Source organism: Sorex araneus, chromosome 6 (assembly GCF_027595985.1).
Source record: "Sorex araneus isolate mSorAra2 chromosome 6, mSorAra2.pri, whole genome shotgun sequence".
Classification (NCBI taxonomy): domain Eukaryota; kingdom Metazoa; phylum Chordata; class Mammalia; order Eulipotyphla; family Soricidae; genus Sorex; species Sorex araneus.
Genome location: NC_073307.1, coordinates 163,472,463 through 163,494,436, shown reverse-complemented (window position 1 = coordinate 163,494,436; position 21,974 = coordinate 163,472,463). Strand labels below are relative to the sequence as shown.

The following is a 21,974-nucleotide window of genomic DNA, read 5'->3' as shown; positions in this document are numbered from 1 at the left end:
GAAAACTCTTGTTTTTTTCGACAGAGTAGAGACTTTTAGGGATGGTTTCAGAACAACCTAACCAAAGTGGAAATTAATAATGAAAAGGCAACCAAACTATTTTAATGTGGTGAATTAAACAATACTCAAAGTTCCAGGAATAAAGAGGAAATGAAACAAAAATGATTGGAATGTGGGGAGAATGTGCCCCTGGGAGCCGGGCACAGCTGTGGGCTCTGTCATTGTTAATATTATTCATGCGTTTGTATTTGCCCTTTTGTCCTTTTCATTCGCTAGACTATGCTCTTTGGGAGGGCAGGTCTGTGGTTTACCTACTGCGAACCTGACAGGCTCTCTAGCACTCAGAAGCCGCTAAGCACAGAAGGACTCACTGTCACTGTCACTGTCATCCCATTGCTCATTGATTTGCTTGAGCGGGCACCAGTAACATTTCCATCGTGAGACTTGTTACTGTTTTTGGCATATCGAATATGCCATGGGTAGCTTGCCAGGCTCTGCCGTGCGGGCAAGATACTCTCAGTAGCTTGGTAGCTTGCTGGGCTCTCCAAGAAGGTGGAGAATTGAACCCGGCTCGGCCGCGTGCCGCTGTGCTATCGTTCTAGCCCATAGAAGGACTCATAATGAATAAAACTTTTTTTGCTTTTTTGGGCCACACCCAGTGATGCTCAGGGGTTACTCTTGGCTCTGAACTCAGGAATTACTCCTGGCGGTGCTTGGGGGACCATATGGGATGCTGGGGATCGAACCCAGGTCGACTGTGTGCAAGGCAAACGCCTTATTCGCTGTACTATTTCTCCAGCCCCCAAAACTTACTTTCTTTTTTTTTGGGGGGGTCACACCCGGTGTTGCACACGGGTTACTCCTGGCTCATACACTCAGGAATTACTCCTGGTGGTGCTCAGGGGACCATAGGGATGCTGGGAATCGAACCCGGGTAGGCAGCATACAAGGCAAACGCCCTACCCACTGTGCTATCACTCCAGCCCCCTTACTTTCAATTTCAAAGAAACACGTTAAACGTTTTCCATTGGGAGAGGGGGCACATCACATGGTGCCAGGGGCCAGCCTTGGCTCAGCAGCCTGGAGTCACTCCCGGACGGGCTCATGCAGTGCTGGGGCTTGAACCTGGGCCTCCTGCAGGCAAGCGTGGAGTCAGCCGCCTGAGAGAGTTCCCTGGCCCATACTTTTCTTTGTCTATACAATTTGCTTGACTTTAAACACATCAGTCATACACGTCTCATGGAATAAGTTAAAATACTATGTAGAAACATGAAGAGGGCCCAGAGGGCTGGCACAGGGGCTGAAGCACCTGCCTGGCACGGGCGAGGTGACAAGGTCCCTTGGGTGCCATCTGTCAACTCTAGGCTTGTAGGCAATTTCCGGCCACTCTACAGCCAGGCGTGTGTGTGCACCACAGAAAAGGTGGTGACCCCTGGCAAACACTGCAACTAAAAAGATGTGTGGGTATTGCAGACAGGAAGCATGGCCTCTGGGCGGGCATGTGTGCCAGCCCTGACACTCACATGGGCTGGGGGGTGGCTCAGAGCCAGAGCGCTTGCCTCACACGGGCACACTTGAGGTCTGGGTTCCAGCATTCCAACAGCACTTGCATGCATGCGCACACACGCACACACGCATGCGCACACACACACACACACACACGCGCACACACAGAATTCCAGCTGTCACTTGGGGCTCAGGGAATAGCTCCAAAGGCTGCGCTCACTCCAGAGTTCTACAGAGGTCATGAGAAGAAACCTAAGGAGCGTGGCTGGTTCCGGAGAGAGGGCACAGCCGGTAACTGGGCCCTCACCTTGCACGCGGCTGACCTGGGTGATCCCGGCACCACAGAGGGTCTCCCAAGCCCTGCCAGGAGTGAGCCTTGAGCACTGCTGGCTGTGGCCCACAAAAAGCAAAACAAAAGCTGAAGTGGATGCGGCCAGAGTGATAGTACAGAGGGCAGGGCGCTTGCCTTGCATGCGGCTGATCCAGGTTCAATCCCCGGCACCCCGTATGCTCCCCTGAGCCCACAAGGAAGGATCCCTGACACAGAGCCAGGAGTAAGTCCTGAGCACCGCTGGGTGTGGCCCCCAAACAAAACAAAGCAATAACAAAAAAATGCTCAAATGGGCTGAGAGGGCTGGAGAGACATGGAACACAGCAGGGATGGCGCTCACCTCCCAGGCTGCCGACCTGGATATCGAACACTGAGGATCACCGCCGGGAGTATTAGCATCACCAGCTGTTGCCCCAAAACAAAACACAAAAACAAAAACAAATCAAGTGGCCCACGAGATACTCAGGGGTACAGGTGCTTTCCTTGCATGGGGTTCGCGTGAACCCAGTCTGACGTCCAGCCCTGCACAGGCCTCCGAGCACTGCCAAGAGTGATCCCTCAGAACCAGGAGAAAGTCCTGAACCCTGCCCAAAGTGGCGGAGCCTCCCATCCCCCAAAAGACTGCCTAATAATCCAGTGAGGAATATTTCCAGTTTCCAGATCACATACAGATACATTATATTATAGACACGTTGTGGAAGGGGGCTGTCAACTTGAAGAGGTTCATTTTTCCTGAAAGGGGTATGACTTCAATAGACAACAGAAAACTTCAAAAAAAAAAAAAAAGGAATTCATAGTAGTGTTTGCCCAGCTTTTTTCCCCTGGTTATCCAGCATTAACTGTACATTTCCCTAATCAGGGGGGAGTTGGCACCTCTCAGGGTTTTTCAGTTTTTGTTTTTTGGGCAACAGTGGTATTCAAGGTTTAATCCTGGCTTGGCACTCAGAAATCATTCCTGGCGGTGTTTGGGGGTCCATGTGGGGGTGCCAGAAATCACACCTGGGTTGGCCACATGCAAGGCAAGGACCCTACCCACTGTACTATCATCCCAGCCCCACCTTTCAGGCTTTTCTGCTATTAGGATTTGTTTTTCTGAATTTTTTTGCGATTTTGTTCATTTTATTGTTTTGGTCATTTTTTCTAGTTTCGAGGCTCTTTTTTGCAAATAACAGATCTTTATATGTATAGCAATTTCCCTATCATCTTGATTTTCATTAATTTTAATACTTAATGATGAAAATTCTCCCACTATTCCTTTATAATTTCTTTTCTTTGGTTTTTGGACCACACTCGGTGTTCAGGGCTGACTACTGGCTCTGAGTTCAGGGATCACTCCTGGCCGGGGGAGCATAGGGGGCGGTGGAGACTAAACCCTGTCAGTCACATGAAGGCTAATGTCCTATCTGTACTATCTTTCCAGCCCCTAAATTACATACTATATTTTGGTTTGGGGGGGGGTCACACCCAGCTGAGCTGGGTGGTGCTCAGCTCCTCTCTTTTTTGACAAGTGTGTGTGGGGGGCATACCTGGCTGTGCCCAGGGCTTGAGTGCTCCTGGCAGGCTCGGGGGCCCACATGATGTGCCAGGAATCAAATCCAGTCCAGCTGTGCAAGGTAAGCGACCTACCTGCTGTACTACTTTCTAGTCCCACTTGAAGTCACTCTTGGGGGACCAAAGGCGGTACTGGAGTAAAATTCCCATTGGCTACACCCTACCCATTGTCCTATCCACCTGGTGATGCTCAGAGCTTACTCCTGGCCCTGTGCTTAGGGATGACTTCTGGGGACCTGACGTGGCACCTGTGGTACCCAGGATGGAGCCCTAGTTGGCCTTGTGCAAGGTAAGAGGTACTGGGAATCGAACCTGATTCAATTGTGCAAGGCAAGCAACTTACCTATCTCTTCAGACTCTTTTTTATTTGTAATATTTTTTGTTTGTTTTTTTGGGCCACGCCTGGTGGTACTCAGCGATCACTCCTGGTGAGCTCGGGACCATATGGGATGCCAGGGATTGAACCTGGGCCAGCCGTGTGCAAGGCAAACTCCTCACCCCTTGTACTATGGCTCCGGCTCCTCATTTTTTTGGTGGGGGTGGGGGTCGGGTATGCATCACACCTGAGTCTGCTTAGGGGCCGCTCCCGTAGGTGCTGTGGGGCCATATACAGTGCGGGCATTTGAATCACGGCATGGTCGCAGGCCCATGCAAGGCAAGTACTTAACTATCCAGGTGTAAATCTTTCCTCACCACTACCAGATACAAGGACTCTATTTTCAAGGACTCTATTTTCGACTATTATTTATACCACTATTCTCTTTCCTACAACAATACTACTCGGGGTTCCCTTGTCTTTTACACCGCGTTTATTATTATTACACCGCGTTTAGTATTATCTGGAAAGTTCCTTGGCCTCGCTTGCACTGGTTTTCCCGCACTTTTTTTTGGGGGGGTGGGTCACACCTGGCGATGCACAGGGGTTACTCTTGGCTCTGCACTCAGGAATTACTCCTGGCGGTGCTCAGGAGACCATATGGGATGCTGGGATTTGAACCCGGGTCGGCCGCGTGCAAGGCAAACGCCCTACCCGCTATGCTATCACTCCAGCCCCTTTCCCGCACGTTTAATACGCTGTTAGAATGATTTAGTCCGATCCCAGTTTCTTCGGTATTCTAATCGGAAGATTAGTAAGCGAGTTTTGGAACAGACTTTATATTGCGGTCCCTAGGATTCTATGCTTTCGCTGGCTCAGATATTGCTTCCCTATCGTTCAACACTTACTGTTTTGTAGCTTTTTTTTCCACGCCCACCCCAAAACAAGTGCTTTTCTACTTGGCGACGTCAACGGATCCGGTTTACGGACGTGCGCCGGCCCCACCCCCGCCCATCGGTTCCGGGTTACTATAGGAACAGCGAATTGACGTCACTTAGGGCTTCCGCGCCCGACCGTGAGCTAAGGGCGGAGAGGCCTCGTCTACGCAGGCGCGTCAGCTGCAGCCCGCCCCACCCCTAAGTCGCGTTCGGCCGGGACTTTTCCGCCGCGACCTCTCGCTCAGTCCCAGCGAAACTGCTCCTCGGGGGAGGGGAGAAGGCAAAGAATCGAACTGGCGACAGCCAATCGCATGACACAACCACGCAGGAGTGATTGGGTCAACGCACTCCAGCCAATGAGAGCGTTCCTAGCCCCTACGTCACAGAGTTTGCCCCACCCATCCCTCCTTTTCGGGACTCAGAGCTCAGTTCGCGCAGTAACAAATGAAGTGCGCGCTGCGACACCTCCCCGCTCCCCGGGCTCGGCCGCCATTTCCTCGCCGGGCCTAACGGTCCGGCCAATCCCAGCGCGCATCAAGGAAGGCTACAGCTCCGCCAATCAGAGGCCGCCGATTTCGACCCTTTGCCTCGGCCCGGCCCAATCCAGGCCCCGGCCCCGTCGCCCCCGGCCCGCCCCCGCGGAGCCCTCTCTCCTCCCTCTTTGTGCGTCTCGCGCCGCCGCCGCCCGCCGCGTGAGAGGACGGGCTCCGCGCGCTCCGCGGCAGCGCAGTCGGGTCCCCTCCCCCCGGGAGATTCGTGAAGGAGAAGCCGCCGCCAGCACCTGAAAGGAGCCGCCAGTGCCGGTCCCCGGGGGGCGCCATGGCGACCGGAGCGAACGCCACGCCGTTGGGTAAGCTGGGCCCCCCCGGCCTCCCCCCACTTCCCGGGCCCAAAGGAGGCTTCGAGCCGGGGCCGCCGCCTGCCCCCGGGCCTGGGGCGGGGATGCTGGGGCCCGGGCCGCCGCCTCCGCCCGTGAGCTCGGTGGGGGCCCTGACCGCGGCCTTCCCCTTCGCGGCGCTACCGCCGCCGCCGCCGCCGCCGCCCCCCCCGCCTCCCCAGCAGCCGCCGCCGCCGCCGCCCTCCCCGGGCGCCTCGTACCCGCCGCCGCCGCCGCCCCCTCCGCCGCCGCCGCTCTACCAGCGCGTGTCGCCGCCGCAGCCGCCGCCGCCACCCCAGCCGCCGCGTCAGGACCAGCAGCCGGGCCCGGCCGGCGGCGGAGGAGGTGAGTCGGGCCGAGAGCGCGAGAGGCGTCGCGCGGACGGGCCCGGCCGGCGGAGGGGCGCGCGGCGGCGGCGACGGCGGCTGCACGCGGCAGGGGCGCGCGCGCGCGCGCACGGGGAGGCCCGGGCGGAGGCGCCACGGGGCGCGCGGCCTGGTTCTCGGGCCTCGAGTGCGCACGCGCGCCGGGGCGGCGGGGGAGGGGCGGGAGGAGGCGCGCAAGGCGCAGGCGCAATGGGGCGGCCTGGCTGGGAGGCCGGACGGACGCGGGCGGGCCCCGGGGAGGGGGGGAAGGGAAGTTGACTCGTGGAGGAGGTGCAGGGGGGTGTGTGCGTTTCAAGGGAGAATGAAGGGGTCGACTGTTACCATGGATCACCCCCTACCTGGTTTTCGGGGTGACCCGAAGGCGAAAGGTACCAGGGCTAGTTCCTGGAGGGGGGGGTCCCTTATTCACGGGCTGTCTGGCATCTGTAAGACCCCTGGGGTTGATTCCCGGTACCGCCGCGGGGTGCAGGGGGTGGGAACAATAGTGCTCTGGTTTAAGGGGAAAGCTGGCTCTTTGATACAGAAAAGAAGAAAAGTTGAAGATGTTAAAGGGGCCTGGGACGGGATTCTGGTTTTAGCCTAATTCACACTGGCCCAAAGTCTGCCTCACTTTGTCCTTTCCCTCCGGGAAGTAGAGAGAGCCCTGCATTTCCGATGTATAGATGAGATTTCTGCTCATCTGTGGGGGAAAGATTTGGCTACTGTTGTATGGAAGAGTTGATTCCTTTCAGTGTTTAACTTGCCAGCAAAATTAAGTGATCGCTGAAAACGATCGTTTTGCATGACTTGTACGTGGGGATTTAGCTGGTCACTGGCCCCTTCAGAAAGGTGGGAGTGGAAGGAGCCCTCCGGCTACTTTGCACACTTAGCTGGATCACTCAGTCTGTGTGAGCATTTATGGCTTCCGTGGATGACATTTTGTCTGTATCTTAAGACGTTTCTGAAGCTGTGCATTAAGATTTTCCTGAGCAAAATGTTTTACTGGACCAAAATTATAAATAACTCTTTAGATCTTCTTCCTCTTCAGCGGCCATATGTTTTTTGTTTTTTTTTTTTTTTTTTTAAATAAATACAAGTTTAAACTCTTTTTATTTTTTTTTTTTATTTTTATTTTTTTTGCTTTTTGGGTCACACCCAGCGATGCTCAGGGGTTACTCCTGGCTTTGCACTCAGGAATTACTCCTGGCGGTGCTTGGGGGACCATATGGGATGCCGGGGATCGAACCCGGGTCGGCCGCGTGCAAGGCAAACGCCCTACCCGCTGTGCTATCGCTCCGGCCCCATGCGGCCATATGTTTTAATCTCTGTCTCAGTGAAGTTTGTCTTCTGTTCTTTGCCATTTAAATTTTAGGTCTTTTTGTTTGGGGTCATTCCTGGTGGTCATGTGATAGGATCCCACAGCAGAGCACGTGCCCAGCCCTGTGTGCTATCTCCCCAGGCCTTGGGTCAAATTTAAATCTCCCCATCTACTGAGGGAACTGTATGTCAAGTATCTTGGAACTTCCAGTTGGTAGTTACTGTTGATTAATATTTTTGTGTGATGGACTCTGCTGTTTTTAGACTTCCCGAGTAAGAAGCGGAAGAGAAGCCGCTGGAACCAAGACACAATGGAACAGAAGACAGTGATTCCAGGAATGCCCACCGTTATCCCTCCTGGGCTCACTCGGGAACAAGAGAGAGCTTATATAGGTAAATACACGTTCTGCAGTCAGAATTATTTATAGTTACTCTGAGCAATGTATTTTTGTCTGTTGAAAAGTCTGGTCAGATATAATTTCATGACTTTGACATAATCAGAGTTTGCTCAGTGAGTCCTGCAACTGCAGCTCCTTGGTCTGGTCTGTTCATAACAGCAGTGTTCTCCATGAGTGCCAGGCAGGTAGAAGGGCCCAGTAGCGGGGAGATAGTCCCACAGCCAACAGCACTGCTCTCTGCTGCGCCCCACCCCAAACCCTTTTCAGCTGCTGTTCTTTGCCAGTTGCTGAGGTGAGTGTCTTACGGTTCTCTGGTCACAGCCCTAGTGGAGAACACTGCAGGTATTGTAAACCAAGAACCTTTTTCACAGCTTGGCCTTTTATCATAATTGCATATTTTTCCCTTCCCTAAAAATGTGGTCTTTCACTTTTTATAGGTACTTTCTGAAAGAGAAAAGGTTTAATCAAAAGGTGGTTCTGGAAGTGTTTTTACAGTTCACCCCTCTGTACCATTTTGTTGAAATTAACCTTCCCTTCAGCATCTTCCCTGGTTTGACTCTGGAGAGCTGTCTTAAAGTGAGGGCTCTTGGAGTGAGTGCTGGAGAGCTCTGCTGGGAAGGGAGAGCTGCTGGGTCCGGGAGGAGGTGGTAGGATAGAAGATCTTCACTGCTGGCAAAGCTCAAGAATTAAGATTGACTCCAGAGGAATTGAAGTTAACCAAAATTACCTTTTATTTTAATTCAAGGTTTTTAATGCAAATTTTACTTTATGTATCTGCAGCTGTCTCAAAAAAGCTTACTTGGTAAACATTTCCTACTAACCAAATACATAACCCCTTGGGAATAAATCAGGGCAAAGGCCTTCCAGGCCTTTGAGACTGGCCTTCACAAATAGCTTCAAGGCCAGCGGGTTACTTACTCTTAAGGACTTTATTTTAGATTGCTGAGAAAATCGGAGGTAATGGAAATGTCTACCTCCTTATCTCAATACTAACATTTCTTTTCCCGTTCTTTTCTACAACGCCCCCTCGGCCCCCCAAATTCCCAGAAATTATGTTAAACCTCTATGGGTTTTTGCAGCCTTTTAAAATTGTCCCCAATGGGATGATACATCAAGAAACACAAAACACACTTAGAAAATGAGGAATACAAAACTGAGATTTTTGTATTTATATATTATATATTTTGCATCTTCCTTACTTAGGGAGTTAATGCATTTAGATCCAGGACTGTGGATAGCTGTGATCAAAGTAGGACAAAGCCTACGGTGGTGTGTGTATATGTATATTTACATATATACATATTTCCATGTATATTCACTATTTAAGGAAGGGGCGGCACACACCCAGCTGTGTTACGGGCTCATTCCTGACAGTGTTGGGTAACATGCACAATGCAGAGGGATGGAACTTGAGTTCCCTCTTGGGCAGGTGCCTTATGTGCTTGCCCATCTCTCTCAGCCTCAGAGTCCTTTTTCCCTCCATGTACCCACGCTGCCTGCACCTATAATATTGTACACAGCCCAGGGAACATCTTTTTTTTGGTGGAAGTGCTAGTTTAGTTCAGACACCCTCAGTCCAGTTCATAGGACTGCCTGCCCTCTGCAGAGGTCTCTTCACCTCGCTCAGCTTCATTCATGACTGCCGAGCCAGCAATTTTATGGCCTCTTAAAGATCCAGATTTCATGTCTTAACGCTGTCTTTCATGGTATATACTGTCCCTTACAGTACCTTCTCAGTGTTAATGAAAGTTTTTCTTTTTTGGTTTGATTTGATGGGATGTATCTAAAATTAAGAGGGTGCCTTGGGTTAAGTGTGTATTCTCTTGGGGAGTGAACTCAACTTTAACCCAGCCTATTAGGAATTGTACTTACTAGAGATGACGACTCCAGGTTTCTCAAAGGTAAGAAACGGAAGAAAATGATCTGGCTCTGCAGCTCCCAGTAGCTTGAAAAAAATAAAACTGGAATCATTGAACTTTTAAAATCCTCATCTCTTTCCTGTACAGCCTAATTTGTCATGGTCTGAGGGTCACACACATACAGCCCTGACCTGTACTGTCATCCTCTGCACCCTTACTTTCACTCCCTACATAAGGTGCAAGTCTACAGACAGACTTGTGGAGTCTTACGGTCACCGGTTACTAAGGTATATTAAACATGGAGCAAAAGCAGCACTTACTAGCTAGCATTGGTCTGGTTGTACAGAAATGATGTATGAATTTCTATGAGGTATTGAATTGGTTAATGTACTTGTTTAAAGAATTTTTAAGGTGGTATCAATGAAAATGATCTTAATTCAACTGGTATTATTCCTTGTCCCTTGTAATAGATTTTCATTTTGGGCTATGCTTAATATTTAATGAAGAAAATAAAAGAGTTGCCCTCAAGAAAGTAATTTTAACTTGGTGGGAATTGGGTAATGCTGATACGTGGTTTTTGTTCCGGGTGCCAGTTGTGTAGCAAGCCTTGCTGGGGAGGGAGAGGTGAAACACACCTCCCAGTAATTGCTTCGATGTGAGCCTTAGTGAACAGTCTTTACTGCTAACCCCTCTTCCAACGAACTGTTTGCTTCCTTAAGTGATAACCATTTTGAAGTGAAAAATCCCTATAGATGTAAATGGACTCCTGCCGATAGGTGGTTGGGGGTTTTTGCCTCAATGTGTTCACTGATCAGTCGTCCCTTTCAAAGTCTCCGAGTTCTTCATGCTTGTTGTTGAGATTTGAGATGTTTTTTGGTAACATTGTCTTTTTTCCATCCTTTTTTTTTCTTTCCTAACCTGGTTTCTTCCAGTGCAACTGCAGATAGAAGACCTGACTCGTAAACTGCGCACAGGAGACCTGGGCATCCCCCCTAACCCTGAGGACAGGTTGGGAAACAGTTTTAACCAGCTGACAGTAACGCTTTTTACCTTTTTCTCAATATGTTTTACTGGTGGCAACATATTGTGTCAGTTCAATACAATCCTAGTAAGCCGACCGGGTAATCTGACCATTTGGGGACTAGGGTTTAATTATTAGCAATTTATGTGGTCAGTCATCAGTTAGAAAATTGGAATGAAACCTAATTACTAGCAGAATAAAAAGCTACAGGAAAATGGACAACTGGTTTCCAATTGGTAAGCATGTAAACGTTAACTTGATTTGCCCACTAGGGACAGTGAGGTGTGGCCCATTAACCAGTCTTTCAGTACCTTTGGCCGCAAGGCCAGGGTGTAGTCTTTCTCACAGGTACACGGTGCAGGGATTAAAGTAGTTTGAGCATCACTGAAACTGAGCATGCCAGAAACTCAGTCTGGCCACTCCTTGTTGCAGTCTTCCTCTTATAGGTTTTGAGATGGTTTTAAAATAGATGAGTTTTCTAACCAGCTTCCTTCACTGCCAGTTTTCATCCTTGGCCATTGCCTGGGGCGTTGGAGGGCCAGAAAGTCTCGCTTGTTCTGGGAAGGCAAGCAACCAAGCCTGAATTCCTTCCCTGCTGCCTTTTTAATTTATTTTTTAATTTTTTTTTTTTAAGGGAGTGGTCCTCAACTGTGGTCTATGATTGGAACTGATTATTCTCTTTTCCCTTAACAATTAAAGTATCTGAGGGGGCGGGGGTGGGGAGAGCAGGAATTCAGCTGGTCTTTGAACAGCCAAAAACTGGTCCATTTATAGAAAGGCAGTAAGCTTCCTTCTCTGACATTTCACTTAGTCCCTGTAGCATAGGTGAAAACACTTTGCTTTCAAAAATACTGTTTTTGGCTTTCATTTACCCAGTTAATAGCTTGTTAATCAAGGCGATGATGGTTTTGAGGCCACTCGGCATCTTTCTGTTGTCCTTTTACAGAAAACCAGTATCTTTGGCCGTATTCTGATTTTACAAATATACTGTTTTGCACCTATAGACTTTAATTGAAGGGTTGTGTTTAAATTTCCTTTTGATTTTTTTTCCTTTTTTTTTTTTAAAAAAATATGTATTTATAGACCACAACTTTTCAGTGTTTTTCTGGCCTTTTCCCTTTAATGACTACAGGTTACCAGGCAGCACCTCAAAAGATTGAATTTTTAACAAACTACCTTTGCTTTCTGGAGAACCGGGACTAGACTAGTTGATATCTGATGCCTATTTGAAGCAAAGAAGTTGGGCCCTTGTAATCTCTAGAATATGAGGTTTTACCTTACATCCAATTTGAAAGAGGTTAAACTGCTCTGAGGCCTTTAAATGACCAATTTTGTACTGGTAAAACTTGTTTTGGTGATTAGCCAAAAATGCTTCATTCTAGAGAGTTATGGGGTGGGATTTAGAGGTGTTAAGTGTGTTAGAAATAAAACCAGGGCAGTTTTTTTCTCCCTTGTTTTCAGTTTCAAAGAGGCCCTACTGCCTAATTGGTTTTGCTTTGGAACCCAGGTTGGAGGGAAATGCATGAGTTTCTTACTTTAATAAGATTACTTCCTAAGAAGGTGTATTTTCAATAAGCCACATTGTACAAGTTTGATGTTGCTTAAGTTGCAGTTTTAAATGTTTTAAAATTTCTTGTAGATTTAAATGTGTAAGATAATAGTCTAATGAGTGGGGGTATGTTTGCTTTTACTCTTTACTACTGGATTGTGCTAACAGCTTATAAAAATGTTAGAAACGGAGGTGTCATTTAGCCGTCATTAGCCATGAACAAACCTGACCTTTTATTCCATCGTGTGTAACGTGGTATGACATGGTTCCCTTTAGGCTGAAGACAGTGGGAGCAGCCGAGTTCTGTCCTTGCTTTCCAACTAGGCAAGGTTCTCTCAACTAAGGGTATAGGACTCGACTACTTTCAGGATGTTTTTTAATAACCTGATCCACATGGTCTCTTCCCTTCTTGCAGCTGCTACTAAATTTTCATTCATAATATCAAGCAATGGTCCTTTTTGTAATCTTAACTCAGAATTCTAGGAGTGTAACTTCTCTTTTTATTTTTTATTACCGCAAAATCCAGCTGTGGTAAACTGACCATTTTATCATTACTATTTTTTACTTATAGCAACAGCATTTTACTCCTTAAAAAATGAGAGAGAGAAAATCTGCTTTCTGGACTTGTAAACTCTGGTGGAGAATCCTAGGTTTTCCCCTTGCTGTTTGCAGGTTCAGACCCTAGCCAAGTACTTGAGCAAAATCTGCATTTGCAGCCTCTTGCTGAAGCTGCTTTAGCACTTTAACGTCTTTCTCTACCCAGACTGACTCCCCAACCTCCAACAGCCAGAAAAACAGGTTGACTCCTGGGCTTTGGACACAGCCAGCCAGGCCATTGAAGGAAAAGCAGAAACGAAGCCTTGAACCATCTCTCTCCATTGTGGGGCCAGTTAGCTGCAATAGCCTTGAGTCCCAGTGGCATTGGGTTTAAGGAGCTCCCTTTTATGGTGCAGACACACTTCCTGCTAGGGCCGGAGCTCTGTGAAACTTCACATTTTAACCTAAACTTGGGGTTACTGTGGTGCGTGAAGCTGTAATACTGTGAACTTTTTCAATTGGAAACCTGTATTTGGCAAGAAGACTCCAGGGGATAATACTGGCCTTGCCATTTACAGTCCAAAGATTTTACCCCCAGAAGGGCAGACTTTTTTCCCTCTCATCACTTTTAGAAGCCAGACCTTCCCCCCCTTTCTCACGCACACCCCAATTCACCTAACACTAAGCCAGTTTACATCTTCCCCATTCCACACGATCTTGAGTAGCACACGTAATGGTCGGTTCCTCCGAAGAGTGTTGTGTTAGGGTCTAAGGCAGAGGGACTGGGAAGGCTTGTTTTAGCCCGTGGGAGTAGGAGTGATGGCAGAGCAGTAACAGGGGTCTGTTTCCCACAGGTCCCCTTCCCCCGAGCCCATCTACAATAGCGAGGGGAAGCGGCTCAACACCCGAGAGTTCCGTACCCGCAAAAAGCTCGAGGAGGAGCGGCACAACCTCATCACGGAGATGGTTGCGCTCAACCCTGACTTCAAGCCGCCTGCAGATTACAAGTAAGCGCAGGGCTGCAGCTGCCCACCATGAGCCTGCGGGGCAGGAATTTCGGGGGCCTGACCACAGACCCTATCACTTGTGGCAATTAGCACGTGGTATCAAGATTAGTGCCCAAAGCTGTGTTGATTGTTGTGGTCGTCTCAGAAATGCAGTGTCTCCAATTTTTCTCCCCTAGACCCCCAGCAACGCGTGTGAGTGACAAAGTAATGATACCGCAGGATGAATATCCAGAAATCAACTTCGTGGGCTTGCTCATCGGGCCCAGGTGAGTGCCACCCTGGGGCGTGCGTCTTGTCTACACCCTGTTTGGGTGCCATTGGCTTGTCTCCAGTTTTGGTAGGACATTCATTCTGGCTGATTTTCTGTAAGAAAGTCATCCATTATTCTGCAGAAAAGTCTAACCTTGAGGATGACTTGGTGGGGGTTCACATTCTTCACCCTCCTGCCAGTGTCTAGTCAGGACGCTATTGGGGTGTAACAGTTCAGTTACCAATCTTCTTCTCTCTGCCCCTGCTAGAGGAAACACCTTGAAGAATATAGAGAAGGAGTGCAACGCCAAGATCATGATCCGTGGGAAAGGGTCCGTGAAAGAAGGGAAAGTGGGGCGCAAAGATGGTCAGATGTTGCCAGGGGAAGATGAGCCACTTCATGCCCTGGTTACCGCCAACACCATGGAGAATGTGAAGAAAGCAGTAGAACAGGTGAGGGAGCCAGAATGGAAACTACTTTCTGGACTTGGCGGTGGTGGCTCACTTAATCTGACTGCACCTGGTGTCTCCTAGATACGAAACATTCTAAAGCAGGGGATTGAGACCCCTGAGGACCAGAACGATCTACGGAAGATGCAGCTTCGGGAGCTAGCTCGCTTGAATGGGACACTTCGGGAAGATGATAACAGGTGTGTGATTGTTCAGAGTGGTGGGGGGGAATGTAACCCCTATTTGCTGAAATAGGGCACACCTTGAGTTTTATTTATTTTCCTCCCCAACAGAATCCTGAGACCCTGGCAGAGCTCCGAGACTCGAAGCATTACCAATACCACAGTGTGTACCAAGTGTGGAGGGGCTGGCCACATCGCTTCTGATTGTAAATTCCAAAGGTGAGCTGCTGGAATTGGTGTTTCTGGTAGTTGTGCAGGGAAGCTGGCTCTTCAGGATTTTGATTGATTGTTGTTGCCTACAGATCTATGAAAAGCTTCCCTTATGTGTGAACATGGGCTGTAAAGGTGCAATTTATTATTTAATTTTTCTGGCTACTCCTGGCCGGAAATTCTGGGGCCCCATATGTCGTGCCAGGGAACATAGCCGGGTTGGTCCTCTGTACAAGGCCAAGTACCTTAAGCTGTGTCCTATCTCTTCCCATAATGGTGATTTAAAACTCAGGGTGGTTAGAGACTGCTTATGCAGAAAATAGTTTTGCAGGAATTTTTGTTTGGGGTCCACACCTGAGGGTGTTCCTGGCTCTTACCACACCTGCTGGATTTGGGGGCCATATGGGGTGTCAGGGATCCTCCTTATGCAAGGCAAACACCCTAACCACTGTCCTCATTTAAGACCCCCATTTCATTTTGTTTTATTAATTTGTTTATTTTTTGCTTTTTTGTTTGGGTCACACCCAGCTCTGGACTCAGGAGTTACCCCTGGTAGTGCTCAGGGGACCATATGGGATGCTGGGAGTGTAACCTGGGTCGGCTGCATGCAAGGCAAACGTCCCACCCGCTGTGCTATCGCTCCAGCGTGCGCACCCCCCTCCCCCCCATTTCACTTAATTTTTATTTTATTATTTATTTATTTGTTTATTTTTGGGTCACACCTGGCCATGCACAGGGGTTACTCCTGGCTCTGCACTCAGGAATTATTCCTGGCAGTGCTCAGGGGGCCATATGGGATGCTGGGGATCGAACCCGGGTCAGCCGCATGCAAGGCAAACGCTCTACCCGCTGTGCTATTGCTCCAGCCCCCCCATTTCATTTTAAACTGATGGTCTCCATAAGACCAGTCGAGGATGTGTTGCTCCCTTTTGAGCTGTTACATAAGCAATGCTTTCTTTTTCGATTAGCTGATAGGAAGGAAAGGCGTTTGGAGGTTCTGACTGTTGGTTGCACCATTCTTGCATAGCCTTTCCTTCCTTGAACTCCGGAATATAGAATTTGATGAAATCAGATGTTGGGGAGACTCTTTTCTTACTGGCCTGCTCCCGTGGCTCTTACTGTGGCAGGCGCTTAGGGTCATTCCAGTTGGGATCCTGCAGATGTCTTATTTCTTTTGGATTACACCCAGCAGTGCTCAGGACTCCTGGTGGGGCTGGGGCTTTGTGGGGTCATGCGGGATGTCAGGAATTGAATCCGGGCGAAGCATGTGGAAGACAGGCACTCAACTGACTACACTATCACTGGCGGTTTTTTTGGTTGTGGTGGATTTTGGTGTTTTTGTTCTGTTTTGGGACCATACCTGCGTGCTGGGGTGGTAGCCCTGTACTAACACGCTCTGCCTTGTCAATGTTACGGTAAAATTCTTTTCTTTTTCTCCCCACCCCACCTTTAGGCCTGGAGACCCCCAGTCAGCTCAGGATAAAGCACGGATGGATAAAGAATATTTGTCCCTTATGGCAGAACTGGGAGAAGCACCTGTCCCAGCATCTGTGGGCTCCACTTCCGGCCCTGCCACCACACCTCTGGCCAGTGCACCTCGACCTGCTGCTCCTGCCAACAACCCTCCTCCACCGGTGAGCTGGGGACTAGCTTGTGGGCTGGGCGCCAGTCTTGCCCCAGACTGTGGGCCAGCCCAGCCCGTCTGGGTACCTGGCTGATGGACATGGCTGGCAACACTGTTCTTTCGGGATGTCAGGATGTTTGGGGGACCTTGTCACTTAAGAAAGAACCAATCCTTGTGTTCTGGTCCTGTGGCATCACCCAAAGAACAGTGTTGCCAGCAGGGGGAGCAGACCAGGACAGTGGCGGGAAATGCTCTCACCCAGTCTCTCATGTCTACCACCCAGAGCCGCCCACCGTGGATGAATTCTGGTCCTTCCGACAGTCGGCCCTACCACGGCATGCACGGAGGTGGCCCAGGGGGGCCCGGAGGTGGCCCCCACAGCTTCCCACACCCATTGCCTAGCCTGACTGGTGGGCATGGCGGACATCCCATGCAGCACAACCCTAACGGACCCCCACCCCCGTGGATGCAGCCACCGCCACCGCCGATGAACCAGGGCCCCCACCCACCTGGGCACCATGGCCCTCCTCCAATGGGTAAGTAAGTGTCAGACCAGAAACCTTGGGGCTTGGGAACCAACTGGGCAGGTGGTGGGGCCTCATGACTTGCTCTGGCTCAGGAAGCGATTTCTGTGTGTGGTAAACACTGGCCGGCCCCTTTGGGCACGGTTCCAGAGCTGCTGGGGGGTGGGGGGTGGGGGGTGGGGTAGGAGTGTCCCTTCTAACGAGTGCAAATGTCCTGCTAAGTTCCTGCTCTTTCCTTCCATCAAGATCAGTACCTGGGAAGTACGCCTGTGGGCTCTGGGGTCTATCGCCTGCATCAAGGAAAAGGTAGGCAGGGAGCCTGCTGGCCGCGCCGGGAGCCAGCCCTCTCCCGTGGCCTCCCCTAACTCGCCTGCCCTGCAGGTATGATGCCGCCGCCGCCTATGGGCATGATGCCGCCGCCGCCGCCACCGCCCAGTGGGCAGCCCCCGCCCCCTCCCTCTGGCCCGCTTCCCCCATGGCAGCAGCAGCAGCAGCAGCAGCCTCCGCCGCCCCCGCCGCCCAGCAGCAGTATGGCTTCCAGTACCCCCTTGCCATGGCAGCAAAGTGAGTGGGGTACTCTGGGCTCGTGGGGGTGGGTGGGCGTTGGGGGGCCGGGCAGGGGAGCGAGAACCTCACAGCTGACACAGGCAGGCTGACACCTTGGGGGGAGACTTTGGTCTCTATTGGGGGTGAGCAGAGAGGGCCTGGTGGCTCCCAGGGGACTCGGAGAGGAGAGCCGGTGTTCCGTGTGGTTGTGTCTGGGACAGGTTTCGGGGGGCCTAGAGGGGAGCCTGCCGTCATAGGTGGTAGGGTGCCAGAGGTCTAGGCTTTCTTGGGCCGAGTGAGCTGCTGACTGGCCCGAGCCTCGCGCAGCTGGCCACGGTGGGGTGGTGTACGCATGCTCTGGAGAGGGACGTGACTGGCCTGAGAGACTGCAGGGTGGGACCGGGCCATTGGGGGAGAGTAGCTGTGGCCTTGAGGTCGAATGTGCTGTTCGGTGGTGGCGGCGGCTGGGCGGAGGGATGTCAGAGCCGGTTCTTGTGTCTGGACCTTCCCGTCAGCCCTCGCAGGGCATTGGTGACAAGGGCTTACTCCACTAAGCCCAGAGATCTCGAGGCTGACCCCGGGGTAGTCCTGCCCACCCCTCCACTCCCATCGCCAGGACAACCCTGCCCGCCCGCCCCCCACCACCGTACCGCATGCCAAGCCAGGAAGCAGGCGCCCCTCGCCCCCATCCCAAGGCAGCAGCCGCAGAGAGCCGCGGTGTGCCCCCCCGCGCGTGTGACCTTGGGCTTCTTTACCACCCCAGATACGACGACTACCACCACGAGCGCTGGCACAGGGTCCATCCCGCCATGGCAACAGCAGCAGGCGGCTGCCGCAGCTTCTCCAGGAGCCCCTCAGATGCAAGGCAACCCCACTATGGTGCCCCTGCCCCCTGGGGTCCAGCCGCCTCTGCCGCCCGGGGCCCCCCCCCCCTCCGCCGCCTCCGCCACCTGGTTCCGCCGGCATGATGTATGCCCCGCCCCCCCCTCCTCCGCCTCCCATGGACCCTTCTAACTTTGTCACCATGATGGGCATGGGGGTGGCGGGCATGCCGCCCTTCGGGATGCCTCCAGCTCCCCCACCGCCTCCACCACAGAACTAGACTCGGTTTTTTTAAGAAAATATATATTATATAGAGAGAGAATTGGCCTCGTTTAAACACGCCGAACCTCACCATATGGAGCCAGACATTGGGACGCACGCATGTGATTGTGTGCACGCATGTGTGTGTGTGCACGCACCGGGCTGGGCCAAGCGGCCGAGGACTCGCTTGGGAACGGGCAGGTGATAGTAGGGGCGCCAGCTTGGGCTCTCCTGGCGCCCCGTAGCATCGAGTGTCTTCTTTGTCTTTCTCTCCTCACCCAACTCCCTTTGCCTCTTCCCAAACCGGGCCGCCAGGATCCCTACCCGCGGCGGCGATGGCCCGAGCCATGAGAGTGAGGACTTTCCGCGCCCATTGGTGACCCTTCCAGGCAGACAGCCTCAGCAGCGCCCCTGGTGGACAGGATGGTTCGGCAAAGCAGCCTGAGTTATTTTTGTGGACGGAATCGGAACACGCTGGCTCCATATCGTGAAATTTTTATTAATTGTTTTCTTTTTTCCTTTGTTATTTTCTTATCTCTTCCTTTCTTCAGACTCCGTCCAAGGAGATGCTCTCCCGGGCTTCTGCTGCAATTAGATTCCTTTTCCTTTCTCCATTCCTCGTTCTTCTTTCCAAGGAGAGAGGAACAAATGGTTTTTCCACACAGGCTTCGGCCACTCCAGTCAGGCTAGTTGTCGGGGTGTGCCCTTGGTTTTAAGACTTTCAAGGGGCCACAGCCACCCCCGAGGTGTTTGTTTTGTTTAAATGTGGGGTTTTGTCTTTACCACCCTCGTAGAATAGTGGGTTCATCTCCCGGCCTGGAGGCCGCCCCAAAACCTTGGACTTATCTGCCAGCCCGAGAGTCCTCCCAACGCTCCTGGGCACCTGAGCTGCCTCAGAGTCGATTTGTTCCTCTCCTTCCTGGAAGGCTTCCTTTCCCGTTTGATTTGACACCCAAACGTCTGAATGTTTTGCAGTGTCTTAAGGGTTTGAGCCCCTTGTTTTTCGTTCTGCTTTCTTCCCCTCCCCCTTCACGGAGTGATTATGTTGACAAAAATGTAAAACTCGCGTTCTCTTCACTGGTTTATCTGCAGAGATTTCTCTGGGCTTTTTTTTTTTTTTCCTCTTTGGTGTATGATTCAGCACTGCGTTAAAGGGGGTGTTCTATTGAATAAAAGAGCAGTGTGTTTTTCTGGGTCTGTTTCTTTTCTCTACAGCAGCACCAACCGGCACTCTTGCACACACATAGTCCTGGGGAGCCCTGGGGAGCCTTGGGGGAGCCCCGGGCCTTCATTAAGGAAGCTGCCTGCCTGCCTGCCTGACACTCTAGGGGGCAGTTGAGTGTGGGTGGCTTCCCTTGCTTATCAGTGATGATCTGAGCACTGGGCTCAGTGTCGTCCCTCATCCTCTGCTCCCTGTCCTTTGGAAGGCCTCTCCTCAGGTCCTGGGTACCCTCCCCCATACCCATTTGATGGGCTGCAGTTGCTGCTCATACTGGAAGCGGCCCCCCAGTGCAGGCCTGGGGTCTAGGAGAGGCGGTGCTAAAGATCAGGCAGCTAAGCCTGCTGGCATGCACAGCAGCTAAAATTACAACCACCAAGTGGCTTTTTCTGTCTGCCTGGTGGCACTGCGGCGCACAGGCCGTGAAGCAGAGAAGGGGTGTCTTCCACTACCACCCCAGCCTGGGACCCTCCAGGGAGTCTCGGGCACTGCCAGATGTCTATGGTAGTGGGCAGTGCCCGCCATGGCATTAGAAACCAGCCCCTCAGCCTTCCCCTGCTGCAGCTCTGGCTGCTACACTGAGCCCGGGGAGGGCAGCGAAAGCCGGGCTGTATTCCAGAGCCGGCCCGGGATGTGCCTGGGCTCCAGCCAAGGCCCCGTGCTTGGCTGCGGGTCTGCAGGGGTTAATGAAGCCTCCAAAGCAAGGTGAGTTCAGCTGGGTGCCTGAGCCCAGCCCACTGGAAGGAGTGGGGAAGAGCTTTCCTTTGTTCTCAGCTGAGGGAGGAGCGGCAGGCCTGCTATCCTCTCTGACCTTGGCTTCACCTCATTGCTTCTCCCTCAGCTTGGTTTCCCTGGTGGGCTCATTGGGCGGTTAATTAGCTCTTTGAAGCTCTAGAACAGGCAAAGTGGCGCTATGTGGGTTTTAGAAATAAAATCAATAAATGACTTAACCACAGCCCAGCTATCTCCTGCCTCCCCTGGGGCCAGCTCCGTTCCTGTGCTCCCTTTGCTCCCGCCTCAGCTCGGGTTAGGATCTGGGAGAGAGCCGCTGATGAGGGCGGCAGTTCAGGCCTTTCTCCAAACAGCCTGAAGTCCTGACACGGAAGAGGGGCGGTGGGAGGCTTGGTGCTCCACTGCATTCCGGCTGCCGCGGGGGCTGGGCCTCTCCAGCCCTGGGGCCCTTCTCTGCTCTACTGCGGCATGTCCGCCCACCCTGGCACCACCGGGCTGAGAGGTGCCAGTTGGGAAAGGTCACTGCCAGCTCTGTTACTGAGCCTGGCCAAGCATCCGGAGAAACCCAAGGCGGGTCCCGGGAAACCTAAAGTCAGTGCCAGGCCTGAAGGGAGCTGGAACATGGGCCAGGCAGCCTTCCAGGTTGTCAGGTTGGGGTAGAATCACCCTGGAAGAAGGAAGCATCTGGAAACATTGGGGCCCCTGACACATGGAATCAAAGAACCCACAATAAATGTAGGTAGGGGATCAAGTCCGAAGCCCACTGGGGGCAGGAGGGCTCCACAGGCTTTGCATACGGGGGCTGCATTCTGTTCAGCCCTGCATGGTCTCGAGTAATACCCGGAGCCCCTGAGCACTGCCAGGTGTGACCCAGAAACGCCCAGTGAAAGTGTTGAGTGGAGCAGAAAGGTGAACCCTTGATGCTGGAGAAGGTTTTATTAGGGCATGGGAGGTCCCAGAGGGTTCTGTTCCAAGGAGCTCCTCACCCCCATCACTGTGGCCCCCCTCTCCCTGCCTACTGACCCATCTCCAGGATGGATGCTCCGAGGGTTCGGTGGGGCCCACAAGCACAGCCCAGGAGGGTGTGGATGGGAGCAGAGAGCTGTGTGAGGCCAGGCACCATGAAGAAAGCCTCAGCTCTCGGACTCCTGGCTCTGCAGTCAGGGAATCGCTCCTGGAGGGCTCAGGACCTTATGTGCTGCCGGGATTCAAATCCAGGTCATTTGTGCATAAGGCAAGTGCACTGCACCTGTACTCCCGCTCTGGCCCCAACGTGTTTCCTGTCTGAAGCACGGCAGATGAGCACTGTTGTGTGTCGGAAGGTAGGAGCTTGGTTCCTGCGCATGTCTGACTTGGTGATCAGACAATGGTGGCCACTTGGCATTTTGGCCCCAACGCGAGGCTGGTAGCTGAAAGCCGGGTCCTGTGTGCTGTGCTCCTGGGAAACGGCTCAGCTCTCAATAGCTGCTTGCAGCTGTCAGCCTCAGACCCGTTTCTCTGGCCTTCAGACTAGAACACCCTGTTCTTCCCGGGCCGCCTCTGGCACAGGGCTGGGCTCCTTTCGCTCAAAGGACAGGACTGCG

At 52.0% G+C, this 21,974-nt stretch overlaps 1 protein-coding gene across 1 annotated transcript; it reads left to right on the top strand.

Moving 5' to 3' along the window:
• Window positions 1-5,074: 5,074 nt before the first annotated feature.
• On the top strand, window positions 5,075-18,898 carry SF1 (splicing factor 1). The gene is given in 14 exon segments (XM_055141677.1): window positions 5,075-5,864; window positions 7,466-7,594; window positions 10,391-10,466; window positions 13,420-13,572; window positions 13,749-13,838; window positions 14,091-14,274; window positions 14,356-14,471; window positions 14,565-14,672; window positions 16,117-16,297; window positions 16,550-16,823; window positions 17,058-17,117; window positions 17,193-17,375; window positions 18,121-18,281; window positions 18,283-18,898. Coding segments are annotated over 14 exon segments (2,295 nt in total). The 5' UTR covers window positions 5,075-5,461; the 3' UTR covers window positions 18,460-18,898.
• Window positions 18,899-21,974: the final 3,076 nt, after the last annotated feature.